Consider the following 26734-nt stretch of genomic DNA (forward strand, 5'->3'; position numbering starts at 1 on the left):
TTTTATTTTTTTTTTCAAAACCAGTTCAGGGGGGCCGGTTTAAGGCTCCTCCACCCCTGAACCGGTCAGACCCTCGATACATCCATTGTAGGGGTGTATCAGAGAAGTCCCAGAACAATATCGACCGATACGTATCGATACTTTGAACCTTGCCTAAGAGCAAAAACTATACAAACACCCTAAGTAGGGGTGGGCAAAAAAACCGAAAAACCAAACTAACCAAAATTGAACCAAAAATCCGGTTTGGTTCAATATTTTAAAAAAACTGAAGGTACCGGTTTGGTTTCGATTAACCAAAATAGAAAATCGATGATTAACTAAACTGATCGGTATACATATATTTATATATATTTTATATTTTCTATACATTATAAATTAAAAAATATGCATTATATATAAACATATATTTATAATATATAATATATTATTTATTATTTAAAATATAATATTATATATATTTATAGTATTTTATTATATATTTATATATTTTTCTATAATAAATATTGTAAATAATAAAAAAACTGAAAAACCGATGGTTAACCAAACCAATCAACCAGTTAATCGGTTGACTTCAGTTTGATTTTGGTTACTGATTTTAACCCCGATTCTATTTTAAAAATTAGCCCACGGTTCGGTTAACCAAACCACACATTGCAGGTGTACATCAGGAACATCTCCAATACTTGTATTTTTCATTCATGGGGAGATGCTTCCAATGCACGACTGCTATGTGTTGTGCGGTTGGTGTGAGGAGCAGATCTGGCCTTTATCTAGCCATACACTGAATATCTTCACATGAATATATCATATGGAGGTCTACATTGATTGCCTATGCATTCTTTTCAAATCAAATAAGTTTGGAGATAATTAAAAAAATGGAATAGCAAAACAGATTCATGTAATCAACCCAATATTGTTGGGATAAGGCTTTGATGATGATAATGATGATGGAAGTTGGGAGATAAGAAATGTGAAAATGTGGAACTATGCAAACAAGTGAAATTTATGTAAGACTTGAATTTTGAACCTAAGCATTTGTAGTGCTGTAGTAGTATGCTATGTATACATGATTTTATTCGTAGAATTGCTTTTCACTTATCAAAATAACAAATAAAACATGATTTGTGTTTATATTTAGACATCAAGTTGAGGCAAGTCCTCTCTTTGTCAAATCAGTACAATGAACCATTTAACATGGACAAACACTTTTTAAGTGATTAAAAAACAAAAAAGAAAGAAAAAAGAAAAGAAATGACACCATCCATGGCTGGTTTTTTACCTCAGCCCTTATACTGGCTTTTCCTGGAAAAGAAATATAACAATCCAACTGTGCCGTATCTACTTTTGTACCTGTACTCTCTTGTCCCTGATGGGCAGTTCAATGGGTTTTTGAGCCTCATGTGGGTGGTTTGGACACTTGTATACCTTGAGATGATTGAAGAGAGCCCTACCCAGCTGCACAGTCCAAATATCCAATACAGACGTTGGGCAGCTTAGAAAAGGAGATTATGATATGCTACAAAAGAATATTAAGGAAATATAACGGTACTTCCAAGGCAGTATAACATATCTTCTGTGAGCAAATCTCTGTGCAAGTAGCCAAAGGAAAACAACCATTTTCATTTTCTCCAATAACAATATCAAGTATATTCTTAATATGATACTTTTGCAGAAAGGATTAGTCGAGGTGTTGGAGTAGTTAAACACTTAAAACAAAAAGCATAGATATCACATAGAAAGAAAAGAAACCACCATGTATAAGAAATACACAAATCAGTAATAATAGTGACTTAAAATTTGAAATGAAAGAAAATACATGTACACGTGGGCACAAACTACAATAACACCGTAGTTAAAGCATTGCTAGACGACAACCTGGAAAACATATGGGGTAGCCACTGTAATATAGCACCTCAGCCCAGAACTAAGGCCATTTAGAGCCAAAAGGAGGCTGCTTCAAGCTCTAATTACGGGCCATTTTCCCCTTTAAAGTAAATGACCTGGAAAAGGGATGGTTCAGTGGTGACCCAAAAGTGATTCTTCAAACAATAGTAAGAAACAAACTGAACCTAACATGGAAGATGCCAATCACCTGACCACATGTTATTCTCAAGAGATAATTTAATAAGAATCTTTCAAACAAGTCTGCAGGAACAAGCTTTCCCCTAACTTTCCAAGGCATTCAAATTAATAAGGTGCTTTTTCAGATCAAGATTATGTTGTTCCTAAAAAAAGAATAAAAATTAGAATAAAATATTCTGTGATTGAAATCCATTCCTGCTCTTAAACATCCTAATTAAATGGTTTCACATGTTTGAACTCAGTGGAACCACAATATAGAATGTTCAAACCATGTCAACATAGACAAGTGGAACAAAGTATAATTCAACCATATTAACATAGGCAATAACAAAGCATACTACTTTCTTTTGGTAATCAAGCACACCACTTACACCATACAGCTAAGAGGCCATGGCGGCTCTCAAATGATCAAATTCACATTTTATGAAAAGCACAGTACACCTAGCTCATCAGTTATGTACTTAGTCTCACTTTCACAGTGATCTGCGTCAACCACTTACCATGTAGTGTTCAATAAATATGCACCCTAGACAACATTAATTTCACAAGCGAGCTCCAAAGAATTTTATCATTTGAGAGGACTTTCTTGTGGCAGTTTTTGGTTTTGCAAGGTGGGATCCATCTTGACAGCACATAAGTAATCCACTAATTTCATTGGTGCTTGTTTGGGAGGGCTTCCAGGTAGCAGCTTCTGGCTTTATGGGGGGGGGGCACCTGAACAGGACATATGCTAGGTTTGTGAAAACCCCAAAAAGCCTAAAATAGCTGTCCTCAGCCAGAAGTAGGGTTTTCTGCTGAAGCTTCTTTTAGTCGCTTCCCCAAAGCAGCTCAATCAAAACTTCAGCCCTTCCAGGAAGGCTTTTCGTGGCAGCTTTTGGTTTTGCATGGACAGCATATGAGCAATGTATGGTAAAAATTGAAAAGCCCAAATTTGCTGTCCTTCAGCCAAATAAAGGGATTTCCATTGAAACTTCTTTTAGTGGCCTCTCCAAAGCAGCTCGGCAAAAGATACTCATCAAAAAGCTTCAACCCTCACAAACTAACCCTTAATAATAATATTTATCTTTACCATCATTTTTTTAAATCATACTTTTTTGTATATATAAAAAAAGAAAGGAATTTGGAAAGAAAAAAATAAGAAACATTACTCACCCTCCCCTTAGGAAGCATGCCACGGACAGCATGTTCAATTATTCTCTCTGGAATTCTTTGTTGGAGTTGATCAAATGTTTCCACCTTCATGCCACCAGGTTTTCCAGAATGCCTCCTATATAGCTTTTGTGTCCTCTTTTTACCAGATACAGCAACCTTTTCTGCATTCACCTGTTTTCAAGTACATTTATCTGAGTTTAGTACCAATCATTAAAGAAACACATGAAAGCACAAAATTCTTATTTATACTTGACATCACATGGCGATGAAAGAAGATGAGAGCTATCATTAAGGACCCCTCAATTTTTGTAACTTGGATTAAACATGTAGAAACATATAGAAAAAATTATGAAGTGAGCACATGACCAACTTTGCATACAAAACCTGAGAAACAACAGTTACTCAATTTAAGTGAAGATCCAAACTTGCACCAGCGATTGTGGGAGACATTGAAAAGGAATTCATTAACCCAACATGGTTCAGCAACTCATTTCTTGCAGGAAGTCAACGAAAAAAAACAAGTTTACTCAAGCAGTGGGCATGAAGCCTAAGTATTGGCCCAGCACGGCTTTGATCAGGAGTCACCATGCATCAAAGAGAAATATGGAGTTCCAAAAGATGTATTATGAAAAGTATTATATTAATGTTGAAGACTCCACCTAAAAAGAAAGAAAAAAAGTCTAAAGATTTCATTAAGGTTTTAGTCTCATTTGTGGGATGAAGAGGCAGTACAGGTACCAGCAGAGAGAAAAACAGACAAAAAAGAGAAGAAAAAAGAAAATAAAGTGGGAGAAAAAGGAGAGAAAATCATCTGAACTAATTAGATGTTGATAAAACAGTAAAAATATCAAACTAGATTTGTAAAAAAGCACTTGAACTCAAGCTCGAGTTTTCAATCACTTTCTCCTCGACCATCTACCAGAACTTAAGGTAGCTAATCCATAGCTTTTCCCTTAGCACCTTTGAAAAACAACAAATCCAATACTGATAGACTAGGTCAACTAAGTTGACTGATGACTACTCAACCTAGTCAACTACAAAGTCTTTTTTGAATGGTAAAGTATGAATTGTATTAACTGAAAATGTGTCAAAAGATTACATTAGAACCACTGTACACCAACGCTCTGCACAAAGGGATGAGAATACAAAAAGAATACTAATTACAAAAAGTGCATCTGCTAGTCATTCATTTACAGCATCCACACACACACACAACAAAAAAAAAAAAAAAAGAAAGAAAGAGGAAAATGAGTCTTTCCCACTGATTTACACTGCTGCTGATTCATGCCATTGAACTCTTCCAGGAGCCTGGTCAAGCAACTTTCCACCTTCCCAATCAATCTTTCTATCTCAGTGTCAAAATGGCTGAATATTCTGTTGTTGCACTCTAGCCAAATGATCCAGCACAGAGCACTGGGAACCAAAAGCTGCAGCCTCTTGCCCCTCCTGCTAAACATATTAGCAGGCCAGGCTGCAATACCAATACCATCCTAAACAGCTGCAAATAAAAGGTACCATATACAGTAGGCTACAGGGCACCGGATTAGTAGATGGGAAACATCCTCAGTCTCCGATTGGCAGAAAACACATTGATTATCTATGGCCATACCACTTCTGCTTAAGTGATCTGCAGTGAAAATTCTGTTAATTAATGCAGACCACATGAAGAATTTCACCCTTGATGGTCACTTTGCTTTCCATATCCAGGACCAAGGGACCATCTCTGTGTTGGAGGGAGCCAAGAATATGAAAAATGATTTGACAGTGAATTCACCTGAGGTTTCTAGTCTCCACCTCATCCTGTCTTGCATAGATGGATCAAGATGAACCTGCCTGCAACATTTCTAGCAGGTTTAAGAGAACCTGAGCCTTCCCAATCATTAAGATTCCACCTCAAAAATGGACTTCACACCCCTTGATTCCCCAGCATTGCAAAATAATCCTTGAGCCAGCAGAAACAGAAATGGAAATAACTCAATGATCGATTTCTGAGTCAAGGGTCCTCATCTGGTCCCCATTCCCGGTTTAAAATTGATGTTAACCAGAAAGGCTGCTTGAGCTTTGAAGTTTGAAATGCATTTCCATATGTTAACATCATAAGACATTTGGACCTCCTCTACAGTCGAGTCTTGCCTTTCATCCCCACTTACCCTGGATTACCGCTTCCTCCAGAAGGCATCCTTTTCTGATCCAGATCTCCAGATCCATTTCCCAAGAAGTCTCTTGTTGACCACTTCTAGAGGTCTAATACTCAAACCACCTTTGTCTTTTGGTTGACACACCCATAGATTTCAAGGCACCGAGACGAGGTTAGGCAATAGGGGGCACCTTGTTGCCTAGGCAATGGGATTTTTTGTAAATAAAAACCATGAATCCTAGGGTAATTCCCTAGGTTCCATAGCAAGCAGCAGCTATTTTCACTATTAATTGTCTACAATCTTCATAAAAAAATGCATAAGTTTCATTTAAAACATAGAAAATCAACATATTCATGAAAAAAAGGAAGAAAAGAAATTTCAGAAAAATAGAGGGGCTGAATCTATATTTTTGTCCTAGGAAAAGAAGAAAAGAAAAGAAATGATGAAAGAAAGAAAGAAAGAAAGAAGAAAATCAATATTTGTTGATTGGACAACATTTTGAGTTCTTCCATGCTTATAAGTTCAGGTTTTGAAGTCTTCAAGGGTTCAAAAACAGTATACATCTCGACTGAACCCTAACAAATAAGAAAAATAATAAAAAAACTAGTATTTCAACTCAAACTGAATAATTTAGCTTAATAGTGTCTGTTTTATTATTATAATCTTAGAAAGCTAAGAATATAAAAGTATCCAAAAGCACTGTGAAAAAAATATCTTGGCAATTAAGTGAGGTGGCCCTCCATCTCCACGAGTGCCTTACCACCTAGGCATCACTCTACATGTAAATATACCTTGGTATTACCTGATTGTCATAATTAGGTAGTATATCCTAGGGGTAGTCTCTATTTTATATGATAGTGGATTATTCTTGTATCGTTTGGTGTTGCAATAGCAAACATGCCTTCATTGGGTTATTTGGTTTTTCATTTCATTTTGTTGATAGCAGCACATTTGTGTTTTATTGGACGGTCACAGGAAATTGTCGTGACAATGTGAATTCATGAAAACCAAATCATAGGCATGCATTCATTGAGTGGTTTGGTTTAACATTTTTATAATATGTCTAGGTTTTTTTTTTTGATAATTATATGTCTAGGTTTGTTTAGACTCCAAAAGGAAGTGTTATGATTATGTCAACTTATCACTTCACATGCTAGTATACCTTCATATTTCTTGATATTCCTAGTAAGGTAGTGGATCCTAGAGGCAATCTGTTATGGATGCATTTGTGGGAAAGGTTTACCGCCGCCACCGGCAGCAGCATTAAGGAGCGGGCCCACACTTATCCTGCCACGACAGCTCTGCTCGCCAACTCGCCGCCAGCTTACATTATCCCTCATCCCTTATCCTTATCTTATCTTATATTCTTAGTAAGAGTTTTGTTTACCATTAGAAGTAGGAGTTTGAGTTTGATTTAGAGAGGGATTATCCTAGCCTAGCCGAATACATCAAGGAATCCCCTCTTGTAATCTCCTATTTAAGGAGCCTATGAATTGAAATAAAGCATTTAGTTTTCCAGTAAGAGAGTAAGAGAAGAGTGAGGAGAGTTCGGGTGGTCTCTTGGACAAATCACCCATTTGGTTTCCACAATAGGGTCTGCACGCAAGGGAAGGCGCAAGGGGAAGCAAGAGGTTCTCCCCGTGGACCGACCCGTGACGAGATCCTACGTCCGGGCCCATAACATTCCGGTATCAGAGCCTACCGTCATGGGGGAACAGGAGCTGCTGTCTTCCAGGGTCCACGAGCTAGAACATAGGCTCGCTGAAACCAGCATGGAGGTTCGTGAGGTCAAGGATGATGTCCGAGAGCTACGACGCCTGCTGGAAGCGTTCCTCTCCAACAAAGAAAGAAGCTCTGAGGGAATCGCCACCACCAACAGCCGCCGTCCGGACTGGGCAGAGACGTCCAGCAAACAGCAGATCGCTGCCCCGACAGCCACTGTTATTCCCAAGTATAGCCGGCTGGAATTTCCATCTTACAGCGGCACTGGAGACCCGTTAGGATGGCTGTATCGCTGCGAACAGTTCTTCCATAACCAGCGTACTGATGACAAGGACAAAGTCAGTCTGGCCGCCTTCCACCTATCAGAAGAGGCGCAACTCTGGTTCTACAGACTGGATCAAGAAGAACCCGGTCTCAGCTGGGGGCAGTTTAAATCATATTGTCTCCTCTGGTTTGGACCCCCATTGACAAGCAACCCGCTGGGCGAGTTGATCAATCTCAAGCAAACCGGAACCGTGGCAGAGTACCAACGCCAGTTCCAAACCCTTCTCGCCAGAGCAACCTCGGTTCGCGCAAATCAGCAAATAGATATGTTTACAGCAGGGTTAGTAGAAACTCTAGGAGTGGACGTAGAGATGCAACACCCTCCTAACTTGGCCACAGCGATGAACCTCACGCGCGCCTTCAAAAGGAAAATGCAGCTCTCCCACGGAAACCTCAATATTGGACGATCGGCAACAACCTGGGCACCTTCGAAGACAGCAGGGGTGTCTCCTTCTTCGATAGCCAGCAGGGAACAAAGGCCTCCTGCCGGTAACCCCTCCAGATCGGCAGCAAGTGTAGGAAGTAGCAGGACAACACCCCCCATCAGACGGCTGACCCGAGTCGAGATGGCAGAACGGCGCACAAGAGGGCAGTGCTTCAACTGCGATGATCTGTACTCCTCTGGGCACAGGTGCAAGAAGCTGTTTTGTCTTCTGGTAGAAGAATCTGAAGAGGACGAGGATGAACCTGCAACATTAGAACCAGAGATCTCCCTCCACGCCATCACAGGGATCAAAACTTCCCAAACCATGCAACTAAGGGCGCGGATAGCAGGGCAACCGGTTCGTATCCTCGTAGACTCCGGAAGCACCCACAACTTCGTCAGTGAACAGGCTGCCTGTCAGTTAGAATTACCAATGGAAATCAGGCCACAGTTACAGGTAGCCGTGGCCAACGGGGAAAAAGTTCACAGCCCCGGTATCTGCAAAGACACCGAAATTCAGGTCGGAACAGAATCCTTCCGGGCTGACTTATTTGTACTCTCCTTGGATGAATTTGACATCGTCCTGGGAGTCAAATGGCTAATCACTCTAGGGCCCATCCTTTGGGATTTCAGCGCCCTAACAATGACTTTCCACCTGGATGGGAAACCGGTTACATGGCAGGGAACCAGAATAAGAACAAAAACGCAGCTGCACATACTTCAAGGTGAGGACTCACGCGCAACAGATATGGAGAGGCTCCTCACGGAGTTCTCAGCAGTATTCAAGGAACCCAAGGGGCTCCCACCTTCCAGAGACTGCGATCATCGGATCCCTCTGATAGCCGGATCGGATCCTGTCATCGTCCGACCCTACCGTTACCCACATCGACAGAAGGATGAAATAGAAAGGCAGTGCGCGGACATGTTACAGTAGGGGATCATCCGACCCAGCCGCTCCCCCTTCTCCTCTCCTGTTCTGTTGGTACCCAAGCAAGATGGGACTTGGAGATTTTGTGTAGACTATAGAGAACTTAACAGCTAGACGGTCAAGGACAAATTTCCTATCCCCATTGTAGACGAACTATTGGACGAGCTCCATGGCGCACAATACTTCTCAAAACTAGACCTCCGGTCGGGTTACTTCCAGGTCCGAATGACTCCCGAAGATGTAGAGAAAACGGCCTTCAAAACACATCATGGCCATTTCGAATTCCTGGTTATGCCATTCGGCCTCAGCAACGTGCCTTCCACGTTCCAGGCCCTGATGAACGAGGTATTTCACTCTCACCTCCGCAGATTCGTCTTGGTGTTCTTTGACGACATCCTAGTCTATAGAAAATCGTGGGTAGAACACGTGCAACATCTACGGATCGTTCTTGAACTCTTGAAACAACACCATCTCTTCCTTAAAGCGATCCAAATGCTCCTTTGGGGAACACCGGGTCCTTTACTTAGGACATGTGATCAGCGGGCAAGGGGTCACTGTGGATGACTCCAAGATTCAGGCGATCAGGGAATGGCCCAGACCGCAATCCGCCAAGGCTCTCCGCGGGTTCCTAGGGCTGACAGGCTACTACCACAAGTTCGTACAAAATTATGGACTCTGGGCGGCTCCACTAACCAATTTGCTCAAGAAAAATGCCTTCCTCTGGGATAGTTCAGCCGATACAGCCTTTGTGAGTTTAAGGGAAGCCCTATCCTCCACACCAGTTCTACAGTTGCCAAACTTCGACCTCGAGTTCACGGTGGAGTTCGATGCATCCGGCACCAGCATAGGCGCCATACTACAGCAGCAAGGACATCCAGTCGCTTTCTTCAGCCGCAAACTGGCCGACCGCCACCTTAGGTTACCCGCCTACGAACGGGAACTGATTGGACTGGCAAAGGCAGTGCAGCACTAGAGGCCGTACTTGTGGGGCAGATCCTTCGTCGTCAAGACGGACCACTACAACCTCAAATATTTGTTGGAACAACAGCTTACCACCTCGCCGCAACAGCATTGGGTCAACAAGCTTCTTGGATTCGATTTCCGGGTGGACTACAAGGCGGAAACCTTGAATCGTGTCGCAGATGCCTTGTCTCGCCGAGAAGAAGACAACATGCTGCTCCATGCGATCTCATAGCCCCGAGCCACCCTGCTGGAAGACATTCGAAACATACTACCACAGTCACCAGAGTGGAACGAGCTGGTCAAGAAAATACAAACCGGAACGATCAGCCCAAACTGGTCCATGCACGACGGGCTGCCACTATACAAAGGGCGGATTTTTCTCCCATCCGACTGCCCTTTGTTTCCCTCCGTCATCTCCAGCATACACAACTCCACACACGAAGGCATCCAGAAAACATTGCACCGCATCCACGCTGACTTCCACTGGCAGGGTATGAAGGCTTCGGTGCGGGACTTCATTCAGAACTGCTCTATGTGCCAACAACAAAAGTGGGAAAACCTACACCCAGCAGGCCTTCTCCAGCCACTGGCACTCCCAACTCAGATCTGGGCAGATATTTCCATGGACTTCATTGAGGGCCTACCCAAATTTGGAGGGAAGTCGGTCTTATTTGTAGTGGTGGACCGTTTTTCCAAATATGCACATTTCCTTCCCTTATCCCACCCTTACAGCGCGGTTTCAGTTGCTCATGCCTTCTTCACCCACATCTTCCGATTGCATGGGCTACCCGAATCCATCGTAAGTGATAGAGACCCAATCTTTACTAGCACTTTCTGGAAGGAGCTATTTCGTTTGCAAGGAACAGCCTTGGCCTTCTCCTCCGCCTACCATCCACAGACTGGTGGCCAAACGGAGGTGGTAAACCGAACAATAGAGATGTACCTCCGCTGTTTTGTGGGAGACCAGCCCCGGCGATGGGTGGAGTACCTTCTGTGGGCCGAATACTGTTACAACACCTCCTACCACTCCTCTCTTGGCATGACTCCCTTCCGGGTTGTTTATGGTCGGGACCCCCCCGTCTATTATCTTACGAACTCGGTTCAACACGGTTGGAAGAAGTGGATCGCGGACTACAAGATCGTGATGCCCTCCTGGCCGAAGTCTCCTTGCGCTTACAGCAGGCTCAGGCGCGTATGAAGAATGCCTACGATCAGCACCACCGAGAGGTCACCTTCGAGCTGGGACAGTTCGTTTGACTGAAGCTCCAACCTTATCGAAAGCTCTCCCTCAGACGCAGAGCCCCCCCTAAGCTGGCACCCAAATTCTACGGGCCCTTCAGGGTTTTACGATAGATCGGGAAGGTTGCTTACCAGTTCGAGCTACTGGAACACTGCAGACTCCATGATACCTTCCACGTGTCCCTACTCAAGCCTTTTACAGGGACTCCTCCTGATCAAGTACCTCCCCTACCCCCCTTGAAGGACGGCAGACCCATTCTCCAGCCTCGGGCCCTTGTCCGATCCCGCATCAACCGGGGTACTTTCGAGGTCCTTGTGGAGTGGACGATCTACCATCAGTAGAGGCCACCTGGATCCCCTGGTCGGATCTTCACGACGCCTATCCTGATCTCGAGCTTGAGGACAAGCTCATTGCCCAGGAGGGGTGTGATGTTATGGATGCATTCGTGGGAAAGGTTTACCGCCACCGCCGGCAGCAGCAGTAAGGAGCGGGCCCACACGACAGCTCATCAGGGGGTTCACACTTATCTTGCCACGACAGCTCTGCTCGCCAACTCGCCGCCAGCTTACATTATCCCTCATCCCTTATCCTTATCTTATCTTATATTCTTAGTAAGAGTTTTGTTTACCATTAGAAGTAGGAGTTTGAGTTTGATTTAGAGAGGGATTATCCTAGCCTAGCCGAATACATCAAGGAACCCCCTCTTGTAATCTCCTATTTAAGGAGCCTATGAATTGAAATAAAGCATTCAGTTTTCCAGTAAGAGAAGAGTGAGGAGAGTTCGGGTGGTCTCTTGGACAAATCACCCATTCGGTTTCCACAATAGGGTCTGCGCGCAAGGGGAAGCAAGAGGTTCTCCCCGTGGACCGACCTGTGATGAGATCCTACGCCCGGGCCCATAACACAATCTCCATTTTATCATATCATAACATGTAGTTCATGTATCACTTGGGGTAGCAACAACAAGAATGCACTCACTAGGTGAATTGGATTTTCTTTTGATTGATAGCAGGTTAGTACTTTATTGGAGCCACAAGAAAGAAGTGTGACCATGTGAGCACATTACAACACATATTAGGCTACCTTGGCAATTCTTGATTGTCATATTAAGGTAGTAAACCTTAGAGGTAGTCTCTATTTTTTCATATGTTAGCGTGTTCTTTTTGTATCATTTGGGGTAGGAAAAAGGCTTGCACTCACTGGGTAATTTGATTGCTATTATTTCTGTGTTTTATTGTAGGGTTGCAAGAAAGTGTTGTGACCATGTGAACTCACCAAAACGAAATCACTTAGGCATGCACTTGCTAGATGATTTGGTTTTTCATTTGATTGATAGCATGTTTGTGTTTTATTGGAGGATTGCATGAAAGTGTCGTGGTCGTTTGAACTAATTGCTTAAAGTTTTAGGCTACCTTGATATTTCTAAAGTGTCATAGTAAGGTAATAGATCCTAGAGGCAATCTCTATTTTTCACATGTTAGCAGGTTGGTACTGTTCATTTGGAGTAGCAACAGCAGGATGCACTCACTGGATAATTTGGTTTTTCGTTTGATTAATAGCATATCTGTGTTTTATTAAAGGATCACAAGTGTTGTGACCATGTGAACATATCGAAGCCAAATCACCCAAGCAAGCACTCACTGGGTGATTTGGTTGATAGCAATGTCATGTTTTATTGGAGGATCAGAAGAAAGTTTTGTGACCATGAAAACTCATTGCTCCACGTGTTTTCATTAGAAAAGAAAAAAGCTTCAACCTACCAGGTGTTAAGGCAACACCCACCTGCCAGGAGTTCTGGCAACTAACTCAATTACAAATCAAACAAAACAAAACAAAACAAAACCAGATTACACTTTTGAAACCCCAACACTTCCCCAACCTTATCCCCAATGTCTTCTTTGGATAGTTGGTGATATTCTGGAACTAGAGCCCCGCCAACAACAGATTTTCTGACAGCTGCCACTATCCACTCCAAAATCAAAGCTTTGGCTCCAAAAATTCTTCTAATTCATTCCTTCCATAAATTCCAACATCTTGCAAACAGAGTGCAGCTCCAAATCAGCCCTGCTTTCTTGCTTCTACTGTATGCCTTCTTTCCTCTCTCAAGCCCCTAACATACCAAGATATCAACTTCATCTTCAAAGTCAGTTCCCAACTCCCACCTCTAACCTTCCTGCAATTTCCCTCTACTTCCATCAACTATTCCTTCTCCCCGCCCCCCTCTCCTTCCTCTCACACTTCTCACCCTTCTCCAATAACTTTCTTTTTATTATGTTCTCCTCTTTTGCTTCTCTCAAAATGTTCTATTACCTTCCTCACTACCCCTTCTCCTCCTAGGAAAAATAGGCCCAGAGCTTTCCTAGCCTCCACCTATCCATCAACCAGTTGGTCAATACTCACCCTTCCTCTCTCAGTATTGTCTTCCCCAATATCCTTTTCAATTTCGACCGCCACTCTCTCCTCTTCTCCCTACTTTGTAACCTCTCTACTCTCCTTTTGGTCCTCCACTTCTAACCTTTCAACTCCAACCCCTGAACCTCCTTGCCCCACCGTCCTTTTTCTATTATAGACCTTGCGTTGGTCCTCCCTTGATTTTTTTTCTTCTCACACTACTTCTCCCCTCATCCGTAGATTCAAAACCATCTCCTCTATTATCTCCCTCTTTCTTAGGAGTTTCCAAACCCAAAGAAGTAAAAGAAGTAGGAGGAGAAATGGAAGAGCCAAAGTCCATACCTACCTCATTGTTCAATTGAGCTATGATTTCCAAAGATTTCACTCTAGTTGATGTTTCGTTTATTTCTCGTTCCCCATCCTTGGAATCTCCACCATCCCCTTCAACTTCCCCCATGTAAACCTTTTCCTTCCTCACCTGTGGAATTAATCAAATAGACTCAAGGCGTTGGAGTTCTCTATCTTGAAGAAGTTGCTTGATTGATTTCTTTGATTCATCCCCCCCTTGAAGTCAGTTCTTCCAAACCTTCGATGCCTTTAGATGGCTTCAAGTCGTCCTTTTGAATTGAACAAGGAGGGAATTCTTTCGTCATTCTTCCTTCTGAAAATTCTACTTTGTTCCACATGTTAAGCTATCTTTGTATTTCTTGATTGTCAAAGTAAGGCAGTGGACCCTGGAGGCATAGTTTTCAAGGAATTGAGGCTAGGCTAGGTGATGAATTTTTTTTTTTTAATAAAACCTATCTTTTACTATCAATTGTTGCCTAGTCACCTAAGTGATTTTCTTTTTTTTTGAATAAAAACATGAATCCAAGTGTAATTCCTTAGGTTCCATAGTAAGCAGCAATTATCTTGCACTATTAGTTGTTTAAAATCTTCAAAAAATGTATATGCTTTATTTCAAACATAGAAAATCAACATATTCATGAATTAGTCTATCACCCCTTCAATAGACATTGTTGATGATAAATCCCATAGGACGTGGTCATAAGCTTTTTCCATGTCCAACTTCATAACGCCTAGTAGACTTGCTCTCGTTCTCTAATCAATTCATTCATTGGCTATCAATGGCCCATCAAGAATGTGCTTTCCATTAACAAATACCCCCTTAGATGGAGACATGATCTGATTGAGGACTCTTCTCATCCAATTTGTCAACACTTAACCTATTATCTTATAAATGCTGCTAATTAAGCTGATGGGTCAGAAATCTTTAAGCTCTACTACACCTTATTGCTTGGGAATGAAAACTATAAATGTTGTGTTAGCCTCCTTCAATAATGATGCAATAGAATGGAAATGTTGCATTTTAAAGTTTTATTTTCTTGTCTTAATCTCTAATTATTTAAAACAACATCATATAACATGCCTTTATTTTGTTATATGCAAGTTAGTTGCTAAAAGAATTTGCAATGGCATGTAGTTGGTTGATGGCATATAAAATAGAAATAAGCAATAAGATAAGAATAGTGAAGGAGTTCATTTAGGCCTTCTTCCAATTGGTGCTGTGCTGATAAAGAATTGCCACAAACAAGGGGACCACATCAAATAGTCAAAGTTGCAGTCTTTCTTTGAAAAACAAAGACCGCCACTCCCTATCTCAGCATATCTTGCTTTCCTTTCAATATATGCAAAAACAAGATTACTGAAACTAAATCTTCTATATCTTAAATTTAGAAAATATATTTTGTTTTTGACTAGTTAATACCAAGGCATTGACTGGTCACCCCATTACCTATGAGGCCAAAACGACAATCATCTGCTTACCACATTGACAATATTGCTCCTCCCTTTCCAATCCATCCTCAGGGCCTCCCAAATCTCCATCCTTAGTCATGACATGCTCATCTACAATTCTGTTGTCATTCTTCACCATTCTTCCCTTGTTCACCTCTATTGGAATCCAGGTCAGACCATAAAAATTATATCCTGCAACTCCATAATCACTCCATTGTCACTATAAAAAGGTGCTAATGCTAAGTAAACATCTTCACCTGTGCAAAGGATATCAGTAAAACTATATAGAAATAGGTGGATTCCAACACTTGGCACGAGATGCATATATCCCATTTGACTTACCAAATTTCTAGAATGAAGAAAACTTGTGTTCCAACTAAAGTTAAACCTAAAACATAAACTTTCACAGTGCATCGCCTTAAAAATAAAATATCTTGGTTGTTCAATCTAAACATTGCTGTCTTGCATTATTGAACTATTGATTGCAAAGTTGCAAAAGGATAATCATGTCTGCATCAAAATGAAGAAATTAACTCTTCACTACCCTCTTATCATGTGGGCCAATGGATCTATGGATTCCATGAGAAAAACAGCCTTTTATCTTATGCCAAAAGAAGAATAAGCTGTGTTGCTATGAAATAGTATGGATGTTTGAAGTTGAACTTGTCAGAAGAAAAAATAGCAAGAAAGCATTACCTGATTCTTGGTGATGGAATAGCAACAGAAGTGCAAGCAGAATGTTCTACAGAGCATGCCAAATATTTTGGCATGCTAAAAAATTGTGAGCTAAAAATAATTAGTTTTTAAATATTTTCATAATTTTTTAATGTTTAATTGCAACTTTGAGACAAACTTGGAAAACAGGGCCATCAGAAGAACACTAAATTTTAGGCTTACATGGAAAAGAGAGACTTCTACGAAATCGCAGGTTTTCTTGGATGTGAGTAATTTAAGTAGACAGTTATCAGTAGGATTCTTAAAAGTAAAGCCTACAATCTCAACCAAGAAAAAAGGTACATTGACTTAACTTCGGAAAGGGAAAAAGTCATTTTACACTGTTCTCACTCTAGACTTGGATTTTTTTTGCTACCCTTGGTATTTTACTGGCAGCCGATCACTAAAAATTAATATTTTATAAATAGCTGTCTTGCAACATATTTTATGTCCAATCAATTGCAGCCAAAGTGGAAAATAGAAGTATATATCTTTGAATCAAGCCCGGGGGGAGCAGGTTCACTTGATGCAGTTTGCTGATGACACACTCTGCTTTATCAATGCTGAAGTGGAGCAATTGGAAGTCCTTCTAGGGGTGCTGAGTTGGTTTGATGTGGTGTCGGGGCTGAAAGTTAATTGGTCAAAGAGCAGCTTAATACCAGTTGGAAGGGTAGAAAATTTAGAAGCTCTTGCTGATGTGCTGGCTTGCCAAGTTAGCTCTCTGCCTATTAAGTATCTTGGACTTCCATTGGGAGCCAAGTGCACCTCCTCTCTAGTGTGGGATGCTGTGGTGGATTGGTTAGAAAGGAAGCTAGTCTCCTGGAAATTTAAATACCTTCCCTTGGGAGGTAGAATCACCCTTATAAAGAGCTCCCTTTCAAATTTACCTTCATATTTTCTCTCCCTTTTCCCAATCCCATCTAAAGTAGTGCAAAGAATTGAAAAGTTACAGAGAGACTTCCTATGGAGAGGCTGGGAGGAGGATAAGAAAATACATTTAGTCAATTGGGACAAGATGTGTGTACCAAAAGAAAAAGGGGGGCTGGGGATTAGAAAGTTGAAAATCTTCAACAAGGCCCTTTTGGGGAAATGGGTTTGGACTTTGGAGATTCGGGAAAGAAAGGGAAAGGTGGTGGAGGAGTTTAATAGCAGCAAAACTTGGTACTGACAGAGGTGATTGGACAACTACTTCAAATTTCCCCTCTTTGGGGTGTTCCCAATGGAAGAAAATCATGGAGGTGGCCCCACTTTTCAATAGAGGCTTGTCTCTTAGGCTGTGGTCTGGTCACAGACTGATATTCTAGAAAGATCCTTGGTGCAATAACAAGCCTCTAGCTGAATCCTTCCCCCAGTTATTCCAGCTTGCAGAAAACCAGGATGCTTTGTGTTTTATGAAATAGAGCTGTCGAATGAGAGGAGAAGAAGAAGAACAAGAAGAAGATATGAGATGGGTGGCAGAATAGTTCTCAGCCTATATATAAGAACATTACATAATATTACATAAATAGACCAGAATGCCCCTGATTAGTGATGGGACACCTAGTCAAAATAAACACTAAATAAGATTAGGCCCAGTAACTAAGGCCCAATAACTAATGACTTAAGACTCAACAAAGATAAACATACAAATTAAGACAGCCGAACCAACACTCCCCCTCAAGCTAAGCATGGATGTCAATCATGTTTAGCTTGCCAAGTAAGTCCACGAATTTCATTGTAGCTAGCCCTTTAGTCAGAACATCTGCAATCTGCATCTCGGAGGGAGTATAAGGGATGCAGAGTTCTCCTGAGACAATTCTTTCTCTGACAAAGTGACGGTCTATCTCAATATGTTTCGTTCTATCATGTTGCACTGGGTTATTTGCAATGTTGATGGTAGCCTTGTTGTCACAGTACAACCTGAGAGGACACTCAATCTTTATTCCAAGTTCACCAAGCAGGATCTTAAGCCATAAAAGTTCAGCAACACCATGAGCCATAGCTCGATATTCAACCTCTGCACTAGATCTAGCAACCACATTCTGTTTTTTACTCCTCCATGTAACTAAATTTCCTCCAACAAAGGTGCAGTACCCAGAAGTAGACTTCCTGTCCCCAACAGAGCCAGCCCAATCTGCATCAGTATATCCTTCAACTTCAATTTTACTGTTTTTCCTGAACAGAATCCCTTTCCCCGGGCAAGACTTCAAATATCTGAGGATCCTTTCCACAGCTTTCATGTGAGGAATTTTAGGAGTGTGCATGAACTGACTGACAACATATACAGCATAAGCAATGTTAGGGCGAGTGAGGGACAGGTAAATCAACTTCCCCACTAGCTTTTGGTATCTTTCCTTATCAAGGTAGTCCTCTCCTACTGACTCCTGTAGACCATGATTCTGTTCTATTGGAGTATCTACTGGCCTACACCCCATCATGCCTGTCTCTTGAAGAAGATCAAGGATGTATTTCCGCTAACATATATAGATGCCCTCTTTGGATCTTGCAACTTCAATCCCAAGAAAGTATCTCAGTTGGCCTAGGTCTTTGATCTCAAATTCAGCAGCCAAGACCTCCTTTAGTCTTTTAATCTCTTCCTGATCATCCCTTGTAATTACCATATCATCCACATAGACAATAAGTGTTGTAAGATTGCCATTTCTCTTCCTTATGAATAGGGTATGATCTGCCCCACTTTGAGTGTAACCCCCTTTCTTCATGGCCCCACATAGCTTCTCAAACCAAGCTCAAGGGAACTGCTTAAGGCCGTATAGGGCTTTTCTCAGTCTACATACCTTCTTGCCAAACCCATAACCTGGTGGAGGATCCATGAACACCTCTTCATGCAGGTCGCCATTCAAGAAAGCATTCTTCACGTCCAACTGATGTAGCTCCCATGAGAAATTTGCAGCTAATGATAATAGAACTCGGATTGTGTTGAGTTTTGCCACCGGAGCAAAGGTTTCTTTGTAGTCAATCCCTTCTTTTTGAGTAAACCCTTTTGCTACCAGTCTAACCTTGTACCTTTCAATGGACCCGTCCTCCCTATGCTTCACAGTGAACACCCACTTGCATCCAACAGTGCCTTTCCCTTCTGGTAGATCCATTAATTCCCAAGTCCCTGCTTTCATTAAGGCCTTCATTTCTTCGTCCATAGCCTCTTTCCATTTTGGGTCAGATACTGCCTCAGAATACCTGGTAGGAACATGCACAGAAGAGAGAGCAGACACAAAAGAACAATAACGAGGAGACAAAAGAACAAGAACGAGTAGACTTACGAAGGGCAATAGGAAGATCCAAGTCAAAGGAACTGATGGGATTACCTTGAGTTTCTGAGACAGGTTGATCCGAGTCCAATTGGTTGTTGTCATGAGTTAGAGGGCTCTTCTTCCTTCTGTTGTAGGTGATTCTGAGATCTCTTTGTAGCCTGTTGGAGTCTTCAGTAATATTTGCAACATCACTAGTAGTAGTTGGTACAATGGGAGCCTCACTAGATTCACCCGGGATACCACAACTAGGTGGATTAGGAGGAGAGGATGGAAGGCCTGAGGTAGAGAGAGGCACAAAGAATGGGGGAACAGAAGAATCTTCTTCCATTCCACTAGTCTCCCCCTGAAGAGGATTCTGGGAAGAATGAAAATAGGATTGAGACTTAAAGAATACCACATCCTTTGTGACATATTTTTTCTTGGTGACTGGATCATAACACTTGTATCCCTTCTGAGTAGGGGAGTACCCCAAAAAGATTCCCTTTGTAGCCCTAGGATCCAATTTGGTTTTCGGATCCTTGACAATAAAGCATACACAACCAAAGACTCTCGGTGAAAGCAGGAAGATGAGGGCAAAGAACAGAGAAAGGAGTTTTCATCCCCAATACCTTGGATGGCATTCGATTTATCAGATATGATGCAGTAAGGATTACTTGAGACCAATAGTTTTTTGGAACTTTGTGCTGAAATAGTAAGGCTCGGGCAGTCTCCAATAGGTGCCTATTCTTGCGTTCAGCAACCCCATTCTGTTGGGGGGTACTAGCACAAGATGAATGATGAATCATTCCAGCATCCTCCATAAACAGATTCAAGGACCTTTCAAAGTATTCTGCAGCATTATCTGACCTGAATTGTTTGATCTTCGTGCCAAATTGTGTTTCAATCATTTTGCAAAATGTCATGGTTACCCGCGGTACTTCTTCTCGTGCTTTTAATAAGTAGATCCATGTGCATCGAGAATAGCGATCAATAGAACTGATAAAGTATCGAAAGCCATCAACAGAAATAATGGGAGAGGGGCCCCAAACATCAGAGTGGACTAAGTCAAAGGGAGCTTGAATGTCATTACTCGAAGTTGAATAAACAGTTCTACATTGCTTTGATAGTTGACAGACTTCACAAACTAACTCTTGACTTGAAACACCTTTGAATAATTCTGGAAACAACACTTCCAATGATGAAAACGGTAAATGACCTAGCCTAGCATGCCACAGATGTAACCTAGCTATTGACTCCACATTGGACTGACTACTAGTAGTAGATGTTTGTAAGGCCGAACTGATGTCTACATCAAGGTAGTAGAGACCTCCACACTCATGACCGCTCCCAATCGTTCTCTTCGTCAATCTGTCCTGAAAGACACAATGAGTAGGAAAAAATGTTATACTACAATTCAAATTTTTGGTAAGCTTTGAAAAAGATAAGAGATTTGAAGAAAGATTGGGAACATGCAAGACAGATTTGAGTGAGAGGTCCTTGCTTAGGTCAACCACTCCTTTCCCAGAGATGGTAGAGAGAGAAGCATCAGCAACCCTCATTTTATCTTGGCCAGACATTAAATGATAGGAAGAAAATAGAGAAGACATGTGTGTCATGTGGTCAGTTGCACCAGAATCAATAATCCAAGAGGCAGGATCAATAGTACTAGATGCACTAAAGGCAGAGACAATACCTGATCTGGCAAGGGAGGAGGATGGAAGAGATTTGGTCCTTAGACGGGCTAGGGCCCGGCTAAGTACCTCTACCTCATCGGCAGTAAAACCCAAGGACCCGGTTCCAGGGGAATTAGAAGTCTGTCCCATGGAAGAGGAAGTAACTGTGAATGAGTGTTTTGAACCATCATCACTTTGACCCGTAGCCAGATTCACACTTGCAGATTGACCCTTCTGATGCTTCTTATCTTTCCTCAATGCAGCTGGCTTCAGATGCGGATGGAGAACCCAACAGGTCTCTTTCACATGCCTTTCCCCTCCACAGTGGGTGCACTTCAGATGTCTCTTGCCTGTTTCCCCTTTGATTTGTAGAGATTAGGGCCGAATGTTCCACAGACTGTTCAGCTAGTTTAGTTTGAGTATCAACCTGCATCTCTTTTCTTCTCACCTCTTCATTCCTCACAAGGTAGTAAACATGATGTAAGTCTGGCATTTCATCCCTTCCCAAAATTTGGGACCTTATGCTCTCATATATAGGATCTAGGCCAGCTAGAAACTTAAATGCTCTACCCTCTTCAACTTGTTTGTCATGCTTTTCCTTGTCTCTGGCATTCTCCCAATCAATAATAAGGTGGTGATCTAACTCTTCCCATAGTCCTTCTAGTGTAGCAAAATATGTTGCAACACTCATATCTCCTTGCCTCAAGGCAGCAATGTCTTGATTCAGTCTGTAAATTCTGACATTATTCTTTTTTTGCCCATAGGTTTTAGAAACTTTTTCCCATATCTTGGCAGCCGTGGAGAAATGTTGAACTGTCCTAGCTACTCTTGGAGTCATTGAGGCAAGTAGCCAGGACATAACTGTAGCATTCTCCTTGTGCCAAGTTGCATATTCAGCACTCCCCACTTCGGGTTCCTTCTTCTGCCCGTCCAAGTAACCAGTGAATTCCCGGTATGTGATGAAAAGCATGGCTGAGACAGACCATTCTCTGAAGTTGTACTCATCCAACAACACACTTGTGATATGTAGGCTGTGCAGATTTGGATTCTCCAAATTAGGAGATCTCCCACAAGCCCTAACATCTCTAGAAGACACTTCCCTGGATATGGAAGACATCTTCTCTTACTCGTAAATGTCAAGACTGTAAACACAATATATAGTGAACTGTTTCACACTTACGGAACTTGCTGCACTGTAAACTCAGTCCTGAGAACCCGACACAGAGCTGAAACACCAAGTACTGCACTGCACACTGTGCCCTAATTACTGCTGCCGCAGCTTGCAACTTGCTGTGTTGGCTTCTACTGTGTGCTAAGCACTGCTATCACAGGTTATAACCTCACCCACGAACAGTTCTAGGACTGCTGAGATTAGTCCTTCCGCCTAGATCTGTTCTACACAGATCTATCTTAGCCGAATGGCTACAGTCTGCTGTACTGCGTCTATTAGGGCATCAGCCTCTAGGTCTAACTCCCCTTGGGCCCTACAACCAAGGGAAACCCTAGATGTAGGTCCAGCTGTGTTCTACGACCAACTCTAGGGTTTCTTTGCAGCAACCAAAAAAAAAGAAGTGAGAGAGTTAACTACGAGTAGAAGAAGAGGCGGCTGCTGTAACCAGTCGAAAGATTAGCGCTCTGATACCATGTTTGCTGAAATAGAGCTGTCGAATGAGAGGAGAAGAAGAAGAAGAAGAAGAAGATATGAGATGGGCGGCAGAATAGTTCTCAGCCAGCCCTAATCTATTATATATAAGAACATTACATAATGTTACATAAATAGACCAGAATGCCCCTGATTAGTGATGGGACACCTAGTCAAAATAAACACTAAATAAGATTAGGCCCAGTAACTAAGGCCCAATAACTAATGACTTAAGACCCAACAAAGATAAACATACAAATTAAGACAGCCGAACCAACACTTTGGTTGCTGACTGTTATGAAGTGGGAGATAACAGTGTCACTTGGACTCCTTGTTTTAGAAGACAGTTCCAAGACTGGGAAATAGAACAAGTGGCTGAGCTGTTTCAGTTGCTATCCTCTCAGCCTTTAAACCAGTTGGAAGAAGACTCTTGGAGCTGGAACTGGACCTCGGATGGCCTGTTTTTAGTTAACTCCTTTGCTAGGAATCTAGTAACTGGAGGCAGAGCCGATATTCCTGCTAAGAAAATATGGAATCCAGTTCCTCCTTCCAAAGTTAATGCCTTTATTTGGGTTGTGGTGCTAGACAGAAGTCTCTCTAAAAAGAACCTGGTCAAGAGAGGAGTTCAGCTACAAGATTTGTTGTGTGTGTTGTGTGTGGCCATGAAGAAGAGGACAACAATCACCTTTTTCTTCATTGCCCTATTTCTGCAGAAATTTGGGACCATTATCTCTCTTCCGTGGGTGTAGTCTGGGTCATGCCTACCTCTGTGAAGGATCTGCTTTGGTGTTGGGAGCTCCAGGGTCTATCAAAGTTGGCTAAATGTGTGTGGAAGACAGTTCCTGCAGCAGTAATACATACTATTTGGTTGGAAAGAAACAGAAGAATCTTCCAAAACTGTTCCAGGGATGTAAACTGCCTAATCTCTACCTCTTTTGGCAAACTGGTCTCTTGGACAGCAGCTAAAGGTTTGCAGGTCAGGGTGCTGGGTGCCAGCTGAGGTCTACAAGTCTGTTTGATCTGTAATCTTTGTAGGGCCTTTAGGCCCGGTCGGTAGCCCCTTCAGTCGGGCCTTTTGTATCTTGTATTCTATTTAATAAAATTACCTTACCTTTTAGAAAAAATATCTTTGTCTAACCCTGTTAGACCATCATCTTTTGCATAATGTAAAATAATTAAAAAAAAAAAACAAATTTCAAATATGAATTGTATGAACTGACTTATATCACAAGGCAGCATACACTAATACACAAAAGTAGAGTAACTGAAAAGAACATATCTACACCTACATCAAGCTGAAATTAATCATCTGTAAGTAGCATATATACATAATACATACCACTATGACAAATGCCCCCATGTCCACACTGGGAGTATATGTTGCCAGATTCTTCCCACGGATATGAATGGCTATAGTTGATGCTAATCTTCCCAGAATTTTGTCAGTTGCATCTACAACATACCATGTTTTTTCTGTGTTTACATGATCTGCAGCTTTTGGGTACCATGTCTTATTCCAAATATCCTTAAAAAAGAAAAGAATATGAAAAATTGTTTGAGTGATCCTAGAAGAAAAGACTTAACAAGAATAGTGTGAAAGCAATTTCATCAATGTCAGAATTTATTTTTGTAAGGCATTGGTCACAGAATCTCATCCTATAAAGAATCAGACAAAAAAACAAAAAAAAAAAAAACAGAAACCAAAATAGAATGATTAAAAATCAATCAACTTTAACACACCATTTACCAAAAAACAAAAAAACTAAACACACCAGTTTCAAGATCCCAAACATGGATGAAGCAAGAACCTTAGAGCAATATCCTTAAATGCCCATTAATACAATGTTAAAGAATATTATACTAATTTAACTATGCACAAAAAATTGTGTTCAAAATTGAATCCACAGCAGGTCTGCCTCATGCTAATTGTTTGTAGTTGGCCAACCAAAAACATGCTCCAACAGGAAGTACTTAACTGGAATAACAAAACAGAACTCACTTAGGCTGCATTTGGCATTCTTTATTCTAAACACACCAGTTTCAAGATCCCAAACATGGATGAAGCAAGAACCTTAGAGCAATATCCTTAAATGCCCATTAATACAATGTTAAAGAATATTATACTAATTTAATTATGCACAAAAAATTGTGTTAAAAATTGAATCCACAGCAGGTCTGCCTCATGCTAATTGTTTGTAGTTGGCCAACCAAAAACATGCTCCAACAGGAAGTACTTAACTGGAATAACAAAACAGAATTCACTTAGGCTGCATTTGGCATTCTTTATTTTAAGCACTTATCTCCTATTTGCAGTTAAAATGCTCCTATGAACACTGAGTTTTTAACATCGAAAAGGATATAAGTCCTTAAAATAAGGAATGCCAAATGCAGTCTTAGTTGTCCCGAAATCTAAGGCCTAGATAGTATGGATGAATCGACCAGCTTGAGCCCCATAATAAACTGGTAATGTCGAAGCCAAAAACTGGTGAGAGCAGGGTTTCAGTCAGTTTAGGTAATTGATTTAACTCAACCTACAAAGTAAAGAACTATTTCATGTTCCTTTGACTCCCTCAGATCACATTCCTTGCCTTCCATTATAGAATAATAAAAAATAAAGCTTACAGTTTCTCTGCAGTTCACCAATACCGAGGAAAGAGGAAGAAGATTCATCTGTAGAGTGCTACTTCACTTGTTTTCCTTCTTTTGGTGGATAAGCTGCACTTTATGAAGAAAAACTTGAAGAAGAGATGCACGGAGATTCACAAACAGAGGTTCATAGCCACTGGACTGGATCACTGGACATCTGCTGGTGGAGGAACTCTTCCAAGGAGCGATCCTCCACCGTTACATAAAGACCATTACCCAATATTGTCTCAGCCATCTGGGGCTTTGAGATGAGTACATTCCCTAGAAACACGTCTAAACTGTTCATGGAACTTTGTGTCCATCTCCAGACATTCTTTCAAATTTCAACAATTCAAGAAACGTTAACATTCAGCAGACCCATTTGAAATCTCCTCTAACCCTTTTACACATGCTTTCACTAGGTTCGATGGAAGTTATGAATTTGAATTGCAAACGCATAAGCGCATAAAAAGACAGCCGGAGATAAAAGAAAGAGAAAATTACCGGGCCGTTGATATTAGATTCGTCGAACATCCACTTCTGCTCCTTGGGAACTACTGCACCTCCCTGGCAATGAATCTGGTTGGGGGTTGGCTTAGAGAGGGTAAGTGCTCGAGCTTGAATAGAAGGTTTGGCTGCTGCAACTGGAAATCCAAGGAACGGAGTCTTGGGAGAAGCAAACGAGTATACTTTCTGGGGTGGAGTGGACAGGAAGGCCGATGAGGGCGTATAAACTGCAGCCATTTCTCTTCTCCTGGGAGTGTTATTCCACTACTACTACTCAGTGGATAAGGTGGCGCTGACGGTTAACGGGGAACAGGCATCCGACTTTCGAGTGCGCGGGGGAAAATATGTATGGGCAAATTTCTTAAACTACTCCTAACGCTCAGTTTAGATTACAAATACAAATATGTACTTTTCAAATTCATGCAAAATAATACAAAATACATATGATTACAAATACTACTGTTCAGTATTGTCTTAAAATGTCTAATTTACTCTAGATTATTTCTCAAATTTTCAAAATAAAACTTAATTCCTTCATGAATTGTGAGAAAAAAATTTATTCAGAGATTTTAGTAAGAAATTGTGAGAAAAAAACATGAATTTATGAGAATGGGTCATACATTTGGACATATTAGTCCTCCGCTCATCGATAATCATGGAACCTTTAAACGGAATCACCACCGAGACTTCATGTTTCCTTCAAGCCAGCCGGTCTGCTGTGCTGGGGCGAACTTGAATTAGGTTTCCCGGTTTGGGTGTACGTAACGGGAGAACCTCGGCTTTGAACAACAAAGAAGAAGAGAGGGGTGTACAAATCAGTTCCACCGTTGGAATGAGCGAACAGAGCTGAAGCAGAACAAACTCGTTGTGAGAAAACATAGCTGATGCTCTAATTCGTAGAGGCAACAACTCTCAAGAAGCATAACCCAGGAGGAGAGAGGGAGAGAGAGGAAAGAGGGGGAAAGAGCGCCCATTATTGTTTCGTCTAAGGCCATGAGTTTTGTGAGTAATTTCTCTGCAACTCTTTAATTTTGGCTCTCTTCCTTACATGAACTTTTTTTGATAGCTAGTTTTCTTTTTCCCTTCTTTAATTAAGGGTTTTCTTTCGGTTTCTGTGGGATTTGGGGAGTTAGGGTTTGAAAGTGAGGGAGACGAGCAGTGTGACGGTTTCATGGCAATGGCAAT

The 26734-nt window shown here is 41.5% G+C and overlaps 1 protein-coding gene across 4 annotated transcripts; it reads right to left on the bottom strand.

The window, feature by feature from the left end:
* Positions 1-1070: 1070 nt before the first annotated feature.
* Positions 1071-26734, bottom strand: LOC104609006 (large ribosomal subunit protein uL13c-like). Of its 4 annotated transcripts, XR_737182.3 has the most exons (5): positions 25547-26734; positions 23757-23942; positions 3235-3405; positions 2093-2225; positions 1735-2000 (listed from the first exon to the last, which is right to left on the bottom strand). XR_737182.3 is itself a non-coding variant. In XM_010275170.3 (4 exons), the coding sequence occupies exons 1-4, from the start codon at positions 25784-25786 to the stop codon at positions 1339-1341; spliced, it is 714 nt and encodes a 237-aa protein (XP_010273472.1). In that variant the 5' UTR covers positions 25787-26734; the 3' UTR covers positions 1071-1338. The 4 variants fall into 4 exon arrangements, 3 of the variants coding, with proteins under 3 accessions (XP_010273472.1, XP_010273474.1, XP_010273473.1); XM_010275170.3 differs by lacking the exons at positions 1735-2000; positions 2093-2225 and adding an exon at positions 1071-1455; XM_010275172.3 differs by lacking the exon at positions 2093-2225.

The sequence above is a fragment of the Nelumbo nucifera genome, chromosome 3 (assembly GCF_055504915.1).
Source record: "Nelumbo nucifera cultivar China Antique chromosome 3, China Antique-T2T, whole genome shotgun sequence".
NCBI classification, from domain to species: domain Eukaryota; kingdom Viridiplantae; phylum Streptophyta; class Magnoliopsida; order Proteales; family Nelumbonaceae; genus Nelumbo; species Nelumbo nucifera.